The 15,621-nt window shown below is 37.8% G+C and overlaps 1 protein-coding gene and 1 pseudogene across 1 annotated transcript; one reads left to right on the forward strand and one right to left on the reverse strand.

Moving 5' to 3' along the window:
* Window positions 1–1,624: 1,624 nt before the first annotated feature.
* LOC141432662 (RNA helicase aquarius-like) lies at window positions 1,625–8,126 on the reverse strand. The gene is made up of 6 exons (XM_074094362.1): window positions 7,964–8,126; window positions 6,657–6,757; window positions 5,145–5,301; window positions 3,328–3,538; window positions 2,781–2,973; window positions 1,625–1,847 (listed from the first exon to the last, which is right to left on the reverse strand). The coding sequence occupies exons 1-6, from the start codon at window positions 8,048–8,050 to the stop codon at window positions 1,640–1,642; spliced, it is 957 nt and encodes a 318-aa protein (XP_073950463.1). The 5' UTR covers window positions 8,051–8,126; the 3' UTR covers window positions 1,625–1,639.
* Window positions 8,127–8,789: 663 nt separating this feature from the next.
* Window positions 8,790–15,621, forward strand: part of LOC141432986 (uncharacterized) — an 8,830-nt pseudogene continuing 1,998 nt past the window's right edge.

Here is a 15,621-nt window from a genome sequence, read left to right on the forward strand (position 1 = left end):
ATTATCCAATCAAAGCCATTTGTATGTCAATGTGAGACCAGAACAGATGTAAAACATGCACATGAAGCACTTAACTAAATTTGTTTAATTTATTTTAGAAATGAACTTAATAGGTTAGTGATTTTATAATTATTTTACAATGATGTAGTTTCCTGAGTACAAAACAATATTAAGCCCCTAAAAGTAAAAAAAAAAATTTTGCCTGTTGGTTAGATTATTAGAAAAAATTGGACACGTATTTATCCTTTTTAACCCCCGACGCAAAAAGAGGGGTTACAAGTTTGACCGCTATGTGTGTCTGTGTGTCTGCTGTGGCACCGTAGCTCTTAAACGGGTGAACCGATTTGAATGCGGTTTTTTTTATTTGAAAGCAGGTTTTCTAGCGATGGTTCTTAGACATGTTTTATCAAAATCAGTTCAGCCGTTTTTAATTTTTTTTTTCGTCTGGATGGCAAACGAGCAAGTGCAACACCAGGGGTATTACAGATGTGTTGCCAACCTAGAGGCCTAAGATGGGATACCTCAAGTGCCAGTAATTTCTCCGGCTGTCTTACTCTCCACGTCGAAACACAACAGTGCAAGCACTGCTGCTTCACGGCAGGATTAGCGAGATGGTGGTAGCAATCCGGGCGGACCTGCCACCTGCACATGTTTTTGAGATATTGAACTTTGAAGTGACAATATCGGGGGTTTTCCAACTTTTTGTTGGTTAGGTTATGTCAATAAGTAAAATAATAAAAAAGCCTCAAAGTTCCGTTCGGTCGCGCAGTGGTAAATAGTTTTGCACGACGGGTTTAATTGAAAAAAGAAAAAAAACCTGTCCAATATTTTCTGATACGTATTATCTAACAGACGGGCTAGTTAGAACTCCTTAGGAAACTAGCCCATTGCTCTCTGCAGCTATCATGTACTGAATCTTGTCTTATTTGCAACTGCATTTCTCAATATATTACGGCCTATCTTTTTTTATTACGCTATTTCTAGATGCTTAACTAAATAGATTATACCTCCATTTTATATTGGGTTTATTGAATAAATACTCTAAAACCAAGTTAATGAATATTATTTCATTATTATTAATACCTTTATTGTTTAAAAAATCTTTTCCAAGTAAAGCCCTGACATTTATAATGCTAGTCCATGAAATATCGAAATCAAGATGGATGGAGCAGAAAGGGCTTCATACGAATTGTGGCAAAAATTCAATACTACGTTTTGGTTACATGAAAAGCCTACTCAGTGTTAGTTTTCCTTTAAGAATCAATTTATGTGTCATAGTAGATGATACAATTAAAAACGAACCTTCACTTCTTCGCCCGTTTAATGGACAGAAAGTATTTAATATCAAATTTAGTAGCTATGTTAAAAAATATATCCCGAGCGAGTTGGCTAAAAAAAAGTCCTGCCCTAACTAAGACAAATGTAAAGCTAGGTTATTCACATTCGCACGAATATGACCAATATTAAAAATGTTTCTGAAAAAAAGACATATAACAGAAGAAGAACTTGAACCATTTCTGATCACATCAATATCCACGACGATGGAAATGATAGTAATGAATCATTACTAAGCTTTGAATTTCTTGAGTCGGATTTTGACTATGACTAAAACTGTATGAATTGCATGCTGTCTACTCTGTCATAATTCGCTGGTTCTGTTCTGACCAGCGAGATATCTATCTCTATCACTCACCTGCGAGAACAGTTGCCCCTCCTCCCTCCTCGTGAGCGGCGCCAACTGGCAGCGCACGACGAGGTGGCAGTCGTCCATGACGGTGTTGAAGAAACGCCGCGTCGGCAGCAGCGCCTCCAAGTCTATCATCAGCTCCAGGAACCGCTCGCAGTATCTGACACCAAAACAATATAAATGTATAAGATTCACGCGTTCGGTGTCTTCACCCCACGTATACTTAGGACACGGATCCGTGCGAAATTTAAGGCTATCTTTTCGTTTATTTTGTTTAAATCTGAACAAGTTGTGCTTATTAAAATAGATGAGACTTGAATATACGAGTAGTACTTTTTAATTCCCGCATACAAACTTGAACGCTACTATGAGTTCATATAATTTTCAATTCACAATTTTATTCCATTTGACGTTCCATTCGTAGGTAATTTAATTTGAATCTGCAATTCAATTTTACTGTGCCCAACAGGATAGTCACCAGTACCAATATCTGATAAAAAAAAAACCGCCAAGAGCGTGTCGGACACGCTCAAAATAGGGTTCCGAAACCATTACGAAAAAATTAGGTAATATTTCTCTAAGGATTTCGTATTTTATACGGAATCTTTCAAAATTTAGGTATATTTTATACCTTAGGCTGCTATTTACTCTTAAACTACTAATAATTCTCAAGCAAACTTAACCGTTATAGTTTTCTTTGTAAATTTGATACTTACTACCATCCTGTTTTTTTTTTCAAACTTCCACCCACCGGTTCAGATTTTAATGAAAATGTTCACTTTAAAGTTGAAATCAACTTCCGTCAGCAGTGTTTCCGGATAACTATGAATTGGGGCTTTAAATAAAAGGGCTTTTACTTTCTTAAAAGGCCGGCAACGGATCAATGACTCTCCGTAAGTTGTTAGTACTCATGGCCAGTGGTGTTCATTTCCCATCAGATGATCCCCTTGCTTGTTTGCCTCCCTCTTATCATCATCATCATCCCAGCTTATTTACATCCCACTGCCGGGCACATGCCTCCTCCTCTTATAATGAAAAAAAAACTGATCAATTTCCTAACTCAGGTGTCTGGACAATGTGTATAGTTCCTCACCTGACGACATTAGGATCCACATCGCCGTCCTCTGGCACGGATTCTAGCACGCCCATGAACTTTAACATCAGCCGCTGCAAGTATCGCCGCTCCCAGTTCAACTTCTCTAGCAGTTCTGGCTTGTCCTTCTTCTGGATCGCTCGCCAGTACTTCCTCCATTTTGGCACAGCTTTGAACTCTTGGTTTCTCCGACCTGAAACGAATTGGACATCACTTTTTGGGTTGGGTGCCAGCGGGACCCTATTATTATACCTAACTACTTAGTTCTGTTACAAAACTGTATCTTTCGACCCGTAATAGATGGAAACTTATAAATTTCACAGAGTACTATACCATTATATTTACGTTGCGTCTCTGTTGTAATTATTTATGTCTGACTTGTCCGTCTATGTCAGTAACTTTCTAAAATGACCCCACACTGCTGCTTAAGAGGCTATGCTAACACTGGGTATTCATAGATAACTTAAAATTTGTACGAAATCCTCGGTGCGCGAGTGTGACACATGTTACGGCTGCTCTGGTCTCTTTGTATACAGACAGCACTCACCTTCCTGAAGGCTGATCCACATGCTGAGCGACACGAGTCGTTTGACCTGGTCGCGGCACAGCTGCACCTCCATGCTGCCGAAGCAGTGGTTCAGGAACAGAAGCAACGCCGTCTGCTCGCGCATGTTGCGACTGCTCTGGTCTTCGGCCACGCTCGCGCGGAGCACCTGCTCGAAGAAGGCAGGGAAGTGTTCTGGTTTCTTGAGGAATGCCTGAAAATATAAGGGATGATTAGAATAGAAACTTTTACTGGTCAGGGCCCTGTTTCTGAAACAACAGGGCCATGTTAAGTAATTATTCAGCTTTTATGAATTGCGACGATAGGTACTCATGAAATTTTATGAATAAAAAGTTATGGTTATGATGTAAATAAATATGAAAAATTTTGTTTATGAACACAAATCGGCAGTAGAATAAAAAATAGGATTAAGAATTTTATGTGAATCAATATAGACCCAAAATAAATATATAACAGGCAGAACAAGCCACCATTTTTTAAAGGACCTCCTAGTCTTCTATCAACTGAAAAGTAGTTTAGCGATCGCCACTTTAAAATTTAAAACGCGCGTTAAAAATGTAACGATGTGAGAGTATCCAAAACATTATTTATTATATATAATATGTAGGTTTATGATAATTTTCAAAATAATACACATAAAAGTCGTACTGAAAACTATCCATTCTTGATTATTTTTTCAGTAATATTTCTCACAGGAATTATTAAAATGATTATCGTTACAAAAACGCTAAAAATCAAATAGATATTGTATATCGCCCCGAACTTTGAGAGACAATTTCAATAGAACACATTATTCCTCTACCTCGCAAGCACAACTAAGCAATGTGGAGTCCGTTCGGCTTATTTAATTATGTCCAATGAATCTGTTAATTACCAATTAAAGCGGCCTATGTGGTAATTGAGATCAACTTCAAGTAGACTTTATGCAATGGGTGGATACAATACGGTGTTTGACTATTTTCATTTATGTTATAATATACTCGTAATTAAATGTACTAATTATTAAATCCAATAGTTGAATTGAAATTCCGGAATTTATCAAAATACCCACGGGAATTTCCAAAAATTGCATCATGGGACGTTGTTGCTTATAAAACACTCGCTTGTTGGGATTTTATTCCGATCATGTGGGAATATTGGGATAAAAAGTAGCCTATATGTTATTCCGGATGTCCAGCTATTTTCATATCAAATTTCACCCAAATCCGTAATAAATAAAAACATACAGACACACACGCACATACGCACGAGTAACAAATACAGATACTCGCAAATATTTATAATAATAGCTTTTGCCCGCGGCTTCGCCTGGCGCGTTATCGCGCGCTGTTCGCTCGGGAACTGTGCATTTTCCCGGGATAAAAAGTAGCCTATGTCACTCTCTGGCCCATAAACTGTCTCTATGCCAAAAGTCACGTCGACCCGTCGCTCCGTTTCGACGTGAAAGACGGACAAACATAGACACAAACATACAAACACACAAAAAACACACTCACATTTATAATATTACTAGATTTTGCCCGCGGCTTCGCCCGCGTGGTATTCGGTTATCGCGCGCTGTTCCCTCGGGAACTGCATTTTTACGTGATAAAAAGTAGCCTATGTCACTCTCTGGCCCATAAAATAAACTATCTATCTCTATGCCAAAAATCATGTCGATCCGTCGCTCCATTTCGACGTGAAAGACGGACCATACAAACAAACACAAACATACAAACACACACACTTTCGCATTTATAATATTATATAGTATGGAAGTATGGATTAGTAGGATTTTCTGCCACTTGCAATACCCTCACCTGCCAGGCGGGCACTCGTTCGCGGAACTTCTCGTTGATCATAACTATGATGGACATCATGTGGGCGCGCGTCGCCTCCCCGCCGCGGTACTGCGGCCACAGGTAGCACTCCAGGTATTGGGAGAACTCCAGCATCATGATGCGACGGACCGAGAAACTGAGACACGGGATTTATTAATGAACTGGTAAAACAAGCAGCAGTGGGCCGATTACAGCTTTATTTTTTCAATTTATTTCGTCAATTAATCATAATCAAATCATAATTCCGAATAACAATCAAAGGGCCGGCAACGCATTCGGCTGCCGCAACAATTTATATTATGGGAGTTCACGGGCGCTGGTGATTCATCATCATCATCATCCCAGCCTATATACGTCCCACTGCAGGGCACAGGCCTCCCCTCAGAATGAGAGGGCTTGGGTCATAGTTCCCACGCGGGCCCAGTGCGGATTGGGAACTTCACACACACCATTGAATTGCTTCGCAGGTTTGTGCAGGTTTCCTCACGATGTCTTCCTTCACCGCAAAGCTCGTGGTAAATTTCAAATGTAACTCCCCACATGAATTTCGAAAAACTCAGAGGTGCGAGCCGGGGTTTGAACCCACGACTCTCTGCTTGAGAGGCGATGGGTCAAACCACTAGGCCACCACGGCTTACGCCACGGCGCTGGTGATTGCTTTCCATCAATTGACCCGCTGGCCCGCTGGTTTGCCGCCTATCATATAAAATAATGTAGACCTATCTTTTTATTCGAAATTATCTTAGCGAAATGACATCAAGTACCTATAAAATAATTATTTATTTTGATATGGTTTTAAAAACCATTTTCCTATGAGAAACATGTCAAGATTAATTACCTTATTTGTATTGGTACAAAAACAAAGCATTGTTGTAAAATTCACTTGATCTGTAATTCTGTACTTTTGTAAAAGTATTAAATTAGTGCATTTATAAATTTTCTAATAACTTTCATGGATATGATTTAAAAAAACTATGCTATTGTACATTTTTGGTAATCAAAGAATTCAATTTAATTCAGGGAATCTCAAAAGTTTACATAGGTAAACTATGAGCATCATTACAAAAATAATTAAATAAATCTATTTAATATTCAATTGAGGTTTTTACAATCACTTCATTTTTATAACAAGTTAGTGGTACATACCCATTTAAACTTCAAAAACATTTTAAGTTAAACCTTTTCTTCCAAAAAAAAATCTTAACACAAAATAATTTATTATTCAAAATAATCAATTAAGCACACAACCCATATTCACTTAACAATTGTAAGGAATATTTCAGGCTATTAAATATCCCTAAAACATTAATCTGGAAACACCTTACAAAATTGCTGCAACTGGCAAAATTTGAAAAAATAAAAAAGGTCATCGCCCTGTCTATGAGGTTATTGACCTTGTATTTATTCACTTGTTAAATTCAGTTGGGCTCAGTGCAGTTAGGAGTTTTGAAATTGATTCTATGTATGACTATTTTTAAATAAGTGACTTACTTTGATCCAAGGATTTCTGCTTGGTAGATGGACTCCACAATTCCGGCATCATAAGGTAGGTGGCTGTCTTCGGTTTGTGGTGACCAGTACTGGTTTGCGAGCTGTGGGGTATAAAGCAACCATGTTGATTTGTGGGACAATTCAGTGAGGAAAGTTACATAGATTTGAGTGCTTGATACCAGTTGGCTTTGTTTAATTTATTAGCCATGGCTAAACTTGAGCTACATATGAAGCCCTATCTTTTGTATTTGAATTGGATATTTTATCTAAGTGCATTTTGTTTCCCTTTAAGCTTTACATTCATTGAAGATCATTAATAAGTATCATAATTGTTTTAATTGTTTTTATTATTTGACACTAATACATAAGATCTCACAATATGGTGGATGTCTTCCGGCTGATATGGTGATAAGATATCAAATCAAAAGGCTTGACCTCCTGCGGCCAAAGTTAATATTTTGTTTTATGACCATTATACTTTATGTCACTTGTGAGAGAGTTCAATGTCAAATTACAATAAGTCCTATATAAAGGATGCTGGACGGTACCAGGGTAATCCATAGGAGTTAAGCATGAATATGTTTACCTTTACCAGCACTCATAACAACATGCAAAAAGACCAGAGCCATGTGACACATCTCTGTCTTAAAGTATTTAACCATATTATTGCTGACAGTATCTCAAACCAGGGACCTGAATATCGAAAATTGAAATATCAATAGTCAAACTTAACCTAACTTACTTTCCATTTTTTGACCGTCAACTATTTAACATCAGATATATTTCAGACACGTCCCCGCAGAAGACATAAACATCTTTGATCATAGCTTACTCCAGTCAATTTTCTTAGACACATGTGGTTCTTATTGAAACATTCAGTTCCTCCCCTGCTCCCCCTACACAGTTACTGAGTAAAACTATAGTACAATTTTTTTTCTTTGGTTATACCTCACTGTAGAACCATTTTTAACATTCAGTAAAACAAAGTAGTCTGTCACAGATTAAGTATTTCTTTTGATTAAAAAAAGTAAACTACTGAAAACAGAATGCCCTATTTATTAAACTTTTAGTTGGTTAAGTGCATGTATGAGAGGATTACAAGCTTAAGTTTGGTTTCTCAAGACAAGAACCATAAAATGGAAAATGCTTCTACATACTTTTAAGTCTATTGAATCTTGGTATTTTATTGCATGTTAAATATTTATTGTCTTGGGGTTAATACGCTGCATATTCAGAAGTAGGCGTATTTGAATCTAAATTAATCAATCTTGTGAAATAACAATTCTAACCCTACTTTGGACACTTACTTGAGTTATTCGATCGGCATTAATTTGTGAAAGAGTAGGTAAAGGGATTTTCGGCTTTTCCGACGTTAACACAGCATCAACCTTCATTCTTGCAAGAGCTAAATATCAACATAAAACAGAAGTAAACCAGAAAATAACCTCTTGGTCTACATCAACAACAACAAGCAAGAAACGTCAATGTCAAACTAGACGTGTATTTCACAGCCGCTATATAATGAGCACGGTTGCATTACAAAAAATCTAAATATACGAAAAAAAAATACAAGGGGAGCCACAAAATCTTTAAAGTTACTTTGAACCTAGCTTTAACCGTTTATTATCGCTTATGTACTTAAAGTCTTGTATAAAGAAAGTCAGACTTTTGTGTTTAAATTTAAAAAAACGTCTTTGTTTCCAACAGCACAAAATGAGTTGTACAGTAGCGAACATAGAATGTACAGTAGAATGTACTGCTACACCTACATTATACTTAAGTATTTAGTTTTCTGCTATGATAAATATTTTATTGCAGGCAGCAAAGATGATGTTCGACCCACCGGATTTTCCGTACAAAGAGTTGTCGGAAACTTTACGAGACCACTATGATTCTGAGTACCTCCTTTTCAATGTAGACACCACTAATACAGACGCTGTATCCAGCATAAATAAAGATCTGGCAGGTGCAGCAGATCAGATAATTTCAAATGTAGGAAATCACATAGACTTTGATACGACTGAATGTCTGGATACAGGGAATACTCCGTTTTTGGGCAATAAAAGTACTGAAAATTTGAATGTAGAGCAAAATACGGAACTCTACATAGTCCAGTCGGATAATTTACTGAATTACGAACCAACCTTGCTTGACGAGAATACAGTCAATCAGTTCCTACTACCGCTTCAAATTTCTTCGGACACAAATAAGGTTAAAAAACTATGCGTTGTTTTCCATGTTGCATTTTTTTTTGTTCTAGAGCGCCTGATTTCAAATAGCTAGTATTTTTCAATGATCATCGTTAATACTATTAAATATTTCAGGAGACTGAAGACACCGGGCCTGACATATTAGCCCTGCACTCTTGCGTTATTTGCCATGAAATATTTACCACAGAGGCCGACCTTCTGGACCATACTATTTCATTCCATGCCTCTGATCCCAACTTAGATCCGATGCCAAGTAGCTCACCGACCCGTACCATAGTAGAGCAGCAGAATAAAATGCCAGGTAAATTATCTGCACATACACAAATATTAACAAGCAGAGGGGCTACTACGAAATTCTAAAATCGAAGTTCATATCATACCATCCCTCTCACTCTCAAATAATATAAGTGACAGCGGGATGGCAGACACGAAGTTCGAATTTCCTTCGTAGTAAAGGGCCCACGACACTGGCGGATTAGGTCGTTCAGGGCCCAAGACGGCAAAGCTGAATGAGGCCCCCTCAGTCTTAAAAGTTGATGTAAGAACGAAGCATATTTTTGACCTTATCCAGGGCTTGATCAACAGAATTTATTGAAAGCAAAAAATAAAAATTGTGTAAAAAATAAAAAAATAAACCGCAAAATAATTTTCATAAAGGTAAAACAATTACGAGTATTTAGGTACCACACCGTTAAGCTCTATATCTGAATATCTTGTTCCAGATTCAAATCAACATTACGATCTTGATTTAGATTCCTTTTGGCTTGTTTGTGGGATTTGCCAACGAGTGCTCTCCACTGCTTTGGAGATAGAACCTACAGGTAAATAATTCAAACTTTTCCATATTATTTACTAACGTATCTCCCAAACAATAAGTATCAAAAATAGGTACCTACTTGATTTTACTTAAATAGTACTTACTGCAGCAAAGTGTTAATTAATTATCGCTAATTGTGTCCTTTTCAAGTAACTATGGTAACGTACGTAAGTACTATGGTTAAAAACTAAATAAAATGTGGCAGGTAACTAGATACTTACCACTTACTACCTTAAACAAAAATAAAACCAGCCAAGAGCGTGTCGGACACGCCCAAAATAGGGTTCCGTAGCCATTACGAAAAAATTAAGTAATATTTTCTAAGGATTTCATATTTTATACGGAATCTTCCAAGTTTAGGTATATTGAATACTCATAAACTACTAATAATTATCAAGCAAACTTAGCCGTTATAGTTTTCCTTGAAAGTTTTATATACTTACTACCATTCTGTTTTTTTTCAAATTTTTCCACCCACCGGTTTAGATTTTAGAGGGGGGGACGCTCGATTTTAATGAAAATTTGCACTTTAAAGTTGAATATTTCGCAAACAGATCACTGAATCGAAAAATCGTTTTAACAACCCCCTAATGGTCCAATGATACCCCACACTATAGGGTTGGATGAGAAAAAAAAATCACCCCCACTTTACGTCTATGGGAGGTACTCTAAAAAAATTTTATTTTTATTTTTAATTGTACCATTTTGTCGGCATAGTTTATTTATATATCTGTGCAAAATTACAGCTTTCTAGCATTGATAGTCCCTGAGCAAAGCCGCGGACGGACGGACAGACAGACAGACATGGCGAAACTATAAGGGTTCCGTTTTTGCCATTTTGGCTCCGGAACCCTAAAAATGCTGACAAGGTATTTAATATCATTCAAATGGCATATTTTATAAATCTCGACGTTTCGTCCGTATTAGGTACACTAAAACGTGGTCACTAAGTAGATTGCACTTGGACACGATTTTTTTATTTGTGTACAATCAAAGAAACTGAAAGGTTTCACTCTGGTGCACGATTCAGTTTCCTCGATTGTACCTAGAAGGTACCTAGCTACACCGTGCCTTTGTAGTTAATATTAAGATAATAATAATTATATTATAGGACACTGACACCAATTTAGTCCCAAACTAAGCAAAGCTTGTACTATGGAAACAGGCAACGGACAGATGAAAAACATTTACATGTTTCCAGAACAACTTTGTTGCGCAACCAGCGATGGCAAAAGCAGTGTTTCACCGAAGAAGCTTCACACCATGTATGTTTGTGACTTCTGCAGCGGGTTATTCGCTGATGCCGGGGCACTGGACAGACACCGCTCGAGTTGTTACGTGCAAGACCAAAGTCAAAGCTTTAGCCCACCGCAAAAGGTACCAAAATATTTATAACTAGGAACGTGAAACTGTCGAACGAGTTGCCTTTGCTGATTAGGGCTAAGGCTAGCTAGCTACCTACATATTATTCACCTGTGTGAGGGAGTCCCCGTCTGTGGCCGCGTTCAAGAAACTGTGGACGTAAGAGTGTTCTTTATAAGATACTAGTTATTGTCCGCGACTTCGTCCGTGTAGAAGAATCAATAATCGTTTTCCACTGATCGTTTTCATTCGCCGACCTACCGAATATACACAAAAAAGAATCATAAAAATCGGCCAAGCAGTTTCAAAGGAGTTTGGTCACAAACAATTTTGACCCGAGAATTTTATATATTAGATGTATTGTTTATTATATTTTGTTCAGTGTAAAGTACCTAAGTATATTTGTCACAGTACATAATTGTTGTTTATTTTGTGTATTTACTTAAATGTTATAATATATATTCCTTTCTCTTTCTATACATAAACTACTGTTTCCGTTTCATGCCAGGTGAGCTTGAAAAGATCCCTTTAGGGATAAGGTTACCTATGTACTCTTTTTGTTTTGTGTTTTTTTCTTTAAATATTATTTTCGTATTTTATGTATACATACATACTTGATAGTGTTTACCCGCGACTTCGCACGCGTAACCATTACACTCGGTAGTTGGATTGGTATTCCGAGATTGAACTAAATTCGCTTGGGAATTCCCAACAATTACATCGTTGCATTATAAAACACCTAAGTACGTCAGACGTCACATTTCATGCCTAATTCTAGAGTTTGAAATTTAGAGATTTATCCCGATCCCGTGGGAATATCGGGATAAGCAGTAGCATATATGTGTTATTCCAGATGTCCAGCCAATTGCATAGTAAATTTATCCAAACCTGTCAAGCCGTTTCAGCGTGAAGGAGTAACAAACATGCACACACACACACACACACACATACTCTCAAAATTCCGATTTTTTTTATATTATTAGGTAGTAGGATGAGTAGGTGAGTTAAATTTGATTTTATATTTTCTCCCCAATGTTCTCCCGATATGTCCAAAGAGTGGCCAAAAAATGGACTGAAGAAAGGTACTTACTTACTTACTTTCTCGTTTTTTGGCATTACACAATCATTAATCAACACACAGGATCACGCCGAAGACGTAGCAAGCAAAGAATGTGGCCAAATATTCTGCGCGTGCGACATCTGTGAGAAACGCTTTTCTTCCATCGAGGAGCTGAAGATGCACGCAATAGGGTGCCAGACCATGGGCAAGAAAGACCGACGCTCGTACTCCTCTGGCGGCAGTAGCAAGATGTGGAACTGCGGGTCCTGTAATCAGCTATTCGCGACCGCCAGGTAACAACCATTTTGAGAGAGGTCTACACACCTCGGGAATGGTTCGAGAAGGAAAATTGTCCTAAAGGGTGGCCAGTTTATTTAAGAGGAACTTGATTTCAATGCCAATCGCTTCTCCAGCCTTTTGACGTAGTTATAAATGACTTTACATTTCCTGGCTAATGTATAAATGTACTATGCCTTATTACGTACAGCCCCGGATCTAAGGGGGGCAAACCGGGGCACTTGCCCAGGGCGGCAGTTTCATTATTATAATTATTGTAAGCCTATCCCGTCCCACTGCTGAGTAGTGCTGAGCAAAGGCCTCCCCCCAATACTTCCACTGCTCTCTGTCCCCTGCATACAAGGGCCAGTCCTTCAAGAAGAAGTCCAGTTCATCCGCCATCGCCGTCTAGGTAGGTCGCCTTTTCGAGTTGGTGGGCATCCACTCGGTGGTTATCTTGGCCCAAAACTCGTCTGGCAGTTTCATGGGGGCGCCAAAACCTTGAGACAAGAAATGAAGAAGAAATGCTACTCAATTTTAACAGTTTTTGCTCAAACACTAAAGGGAGAGGGCACCACCATCAAGGTTTTGCCCCGGTTCAAAAAAATCGTAGATCCGGGGCTGAGTTCATGGGCCACCCGGAGCCCCCCTCGCCTATGACCTCGGTTCGATTTCCAGCACCAGCTCTACATGTTTCTCTTATTAATATTTTTTGCAGGTGGTAGTGGTGGTGGTGGTATGTACCTTGTGCATGGTCGACCCGGATTGCTACCACCATCTTGCTCGCTAATCCTGCCGTGAAGCAGCAGTGCTTGCACTGTTGTGTTTCGGCGTGGAGAGTAAGACAGCCGGTGAAATTACTGGCACTTGAGGTATCCCATCTTAGGCCTCTAGGTTTTTTGTACTGCTTTATGGTGTTCAATAAAGAATATTTGTATTGTATTGTATTGTATTGTTGGCAACGCATCTGTAATACCCCTGGCGTTGCAGATGTTTATGGGCGGGTGGTTGTCCCTTACCATCAGGAGACCCACTTGCTCGTTTGCCATCCAGTCGAATAAAAAAGAAAGACCACGGAAGTACTCCATGGCACATGAGGGGAAGAGAAAGTTTTCTTTGATCCCAGCTTCCTCCGGTGAATATTCTTTGCACTTTACAGGGTTCCGTAGTCGTACAAGGATACCTTATAGTTTCACTATGTCCGTTCGTCATTCGGTCTGTTCACGGTTTAGCTTAGAAACGGTTAGTGCTAGAAAGCTGTAATTTTGGCCCTAAGTAAAGGTACACTATCCGGGATAGTACATTTGCCGTATATTTTGGTTTTTGTCGTAAAATAAGGAAACAAATCAGTAAAATCATAACTTAATGCAATACTTCATTAACTATAGCTTAAATACAACCGAAAAACACGATTTTTGAATTTAGTAATATCTTTTAAAGCCTGAGCAATTTCAAACGCGTCCGGCGCAACCCCGCAGTAGTTCGGTACGCGTGGTTGTCAGTGAGCGTAACGTGGCAGCGGAACTCGTAAGGATTGCTGGATACTGGTAAGTTTATTTATACAAAATTTGTATCACTGTTGTTTATAGTTATTAATAGACTTATTTATCACCTTTTCAAGTTAACTGAAAGCATATTTAAAGTAAAATACTCGCTCCCGTAATTATGTACACCAATCTGACCGAGTACCAATTGCGTGAGTATCACGGAATAAGGAAAAGTCAGTCCGAAATGTTTTAATCTTTTGTTTCTATCTAGGATTAAATTTATTCATATGTTTGATGTGAATAAGTTAAGTAAGACTGCAGATTATGTGACGTAATTACGGTATATGGATTTTTTTTTAATTTGAGTGTTATAATGAGAAACGAATGTATACTCGTTAAGTCTACGTACAAAAATGAGTATGGCATCGATATTAAATTTGTTTTATTTTAAAAATCAGAGCACAAAGGTTATTTATTTCGAGGTTATGAGTAAATTGTTATTTATCTGCCAATCTATTAAAAAAAATCTTGTTTTTTATTTATTATAACCATTTTTTTTGGACCCCCGTAATTATGTACACGACTTTTGTACCAATGTCCCTTATTCCGGTATTATGAAAAAATAAAAATAAACTATGGGAGGGTCCATTCTGTTTTTAGCTTCCTTAGTCAACTAGAAACCCTTATCCACCATGTCCGTTTTCCGTCCGTCCCGTTTGCTCAGTGATCATTAGTACTTAAGCTGAAATTTGCATGGGTAAATACATATATAAATATAATATAATACATATAATAATATATTGTTACCTTTTTCAGGTAAAAAATGGCCTCATCCAATATATACGCCGAAATACTTCAAAAGTCGTTAAGATGTAAATGATGGGACAGTGACTATCATACTTTAATATGATTATCAAACAAAATCTAATTTTGTTTTTGTTCTAGAAGTTATTTTATATTTGATATATTCAATTATTAAGTTGAATCAATAAATTTAACTAAGCATGTTTTTCATTTTGTCATTTTAATTTAGAGTACCTAAGTAGAGTATAATAAATTTCCCCCTCCAATTCCAATTCCTCCAATTCACGCAATACAATTTTTTTTATTACGTGATTATAATCATCATTTAAAAAAAGTATTTTAAAGCAAACTATCTTGATAGATGCTTGAACAATGTGAACTTTAAACATAGCACGGAATTACGTACAACGACTCCCGGAATTAAGTCCAGAGCCAAATTTTATCACGAATAAGGGACAACGAAGGGTTTAGCGAAATAACGTTTATTTCTATAAATTAAAAGCTACGAAGTAAAATAATATCCTACATCCATCTTAAAGACATATCCCTAAAATAAAATAGTTACTACATCTAGAATCTTCGTATTTTTTTTTAAATCCGCAGTCAAAAGTAGGAAACGCCTTAATATTACCGTAATAAGGTACATTTACCTTACCTGTCTCCAGTTCCCTGGCCGCAGTTTCTATGTGTATTCGCCTTGGACATTTAAACTATAGGTACTCTGCAATTCAAACAATGATCAAACTTCTCTCTTGCAGAGAGTTGTATCGCCACAAGCGCGGTGAAGACCGTCCGACCGGTGCGCCGCTTATGGCGTACGTCTGCGAGGAGTGCGACAAGGTTCTAGCAGCATGTGCGCTTTACACACGCATAAGAAGATGCACAAAGTCACGAAGCCGGTTAGTATTATACGTGAATACTCATATTCATACTCATAGTCATAGTCCTT

Source organism: Choristoneura fumiferana, chromosome 11 (assembly GCF_025370935.1).
Source record: "Choristoneura fumiferana chromosome 11, NRCan_CFum_1, whole genome shotgun sequence".
Classification (NCBI taxonomy): Eukaryota; Metazoa; Arthropoda; class Insecta; order Lepidoptera; family Tortricidae; genus Choristoneura; species Choristoneura fumiferana.

Excerpts from the sequence above, each read along its gene's own strand:
- LOC141432662 (XM_074094362.1), bottom strand. The coding sequence starts at position 8,050 with ATGAAGGTTGATGCTGTGTTAACGTCGGAAAAGCCGAAAATCCCTTTA. Across the intron at positions 5,302-6,656 it reads GCAGAAATCCTTGGATCAAA|TTTCTCGGTCCGTCGCATCA; the intron begins GTAAGTCACTTA and ends CCCGTGTCTCAG. Across the intron at positions 1,848-2,780 it reads GTGGATCCTAATGTCGTCAG|ATACTGCGAGCGGTTCCTGG; the intron begins GTGAGGAACTAT and ends TTTTGGTGTCAG.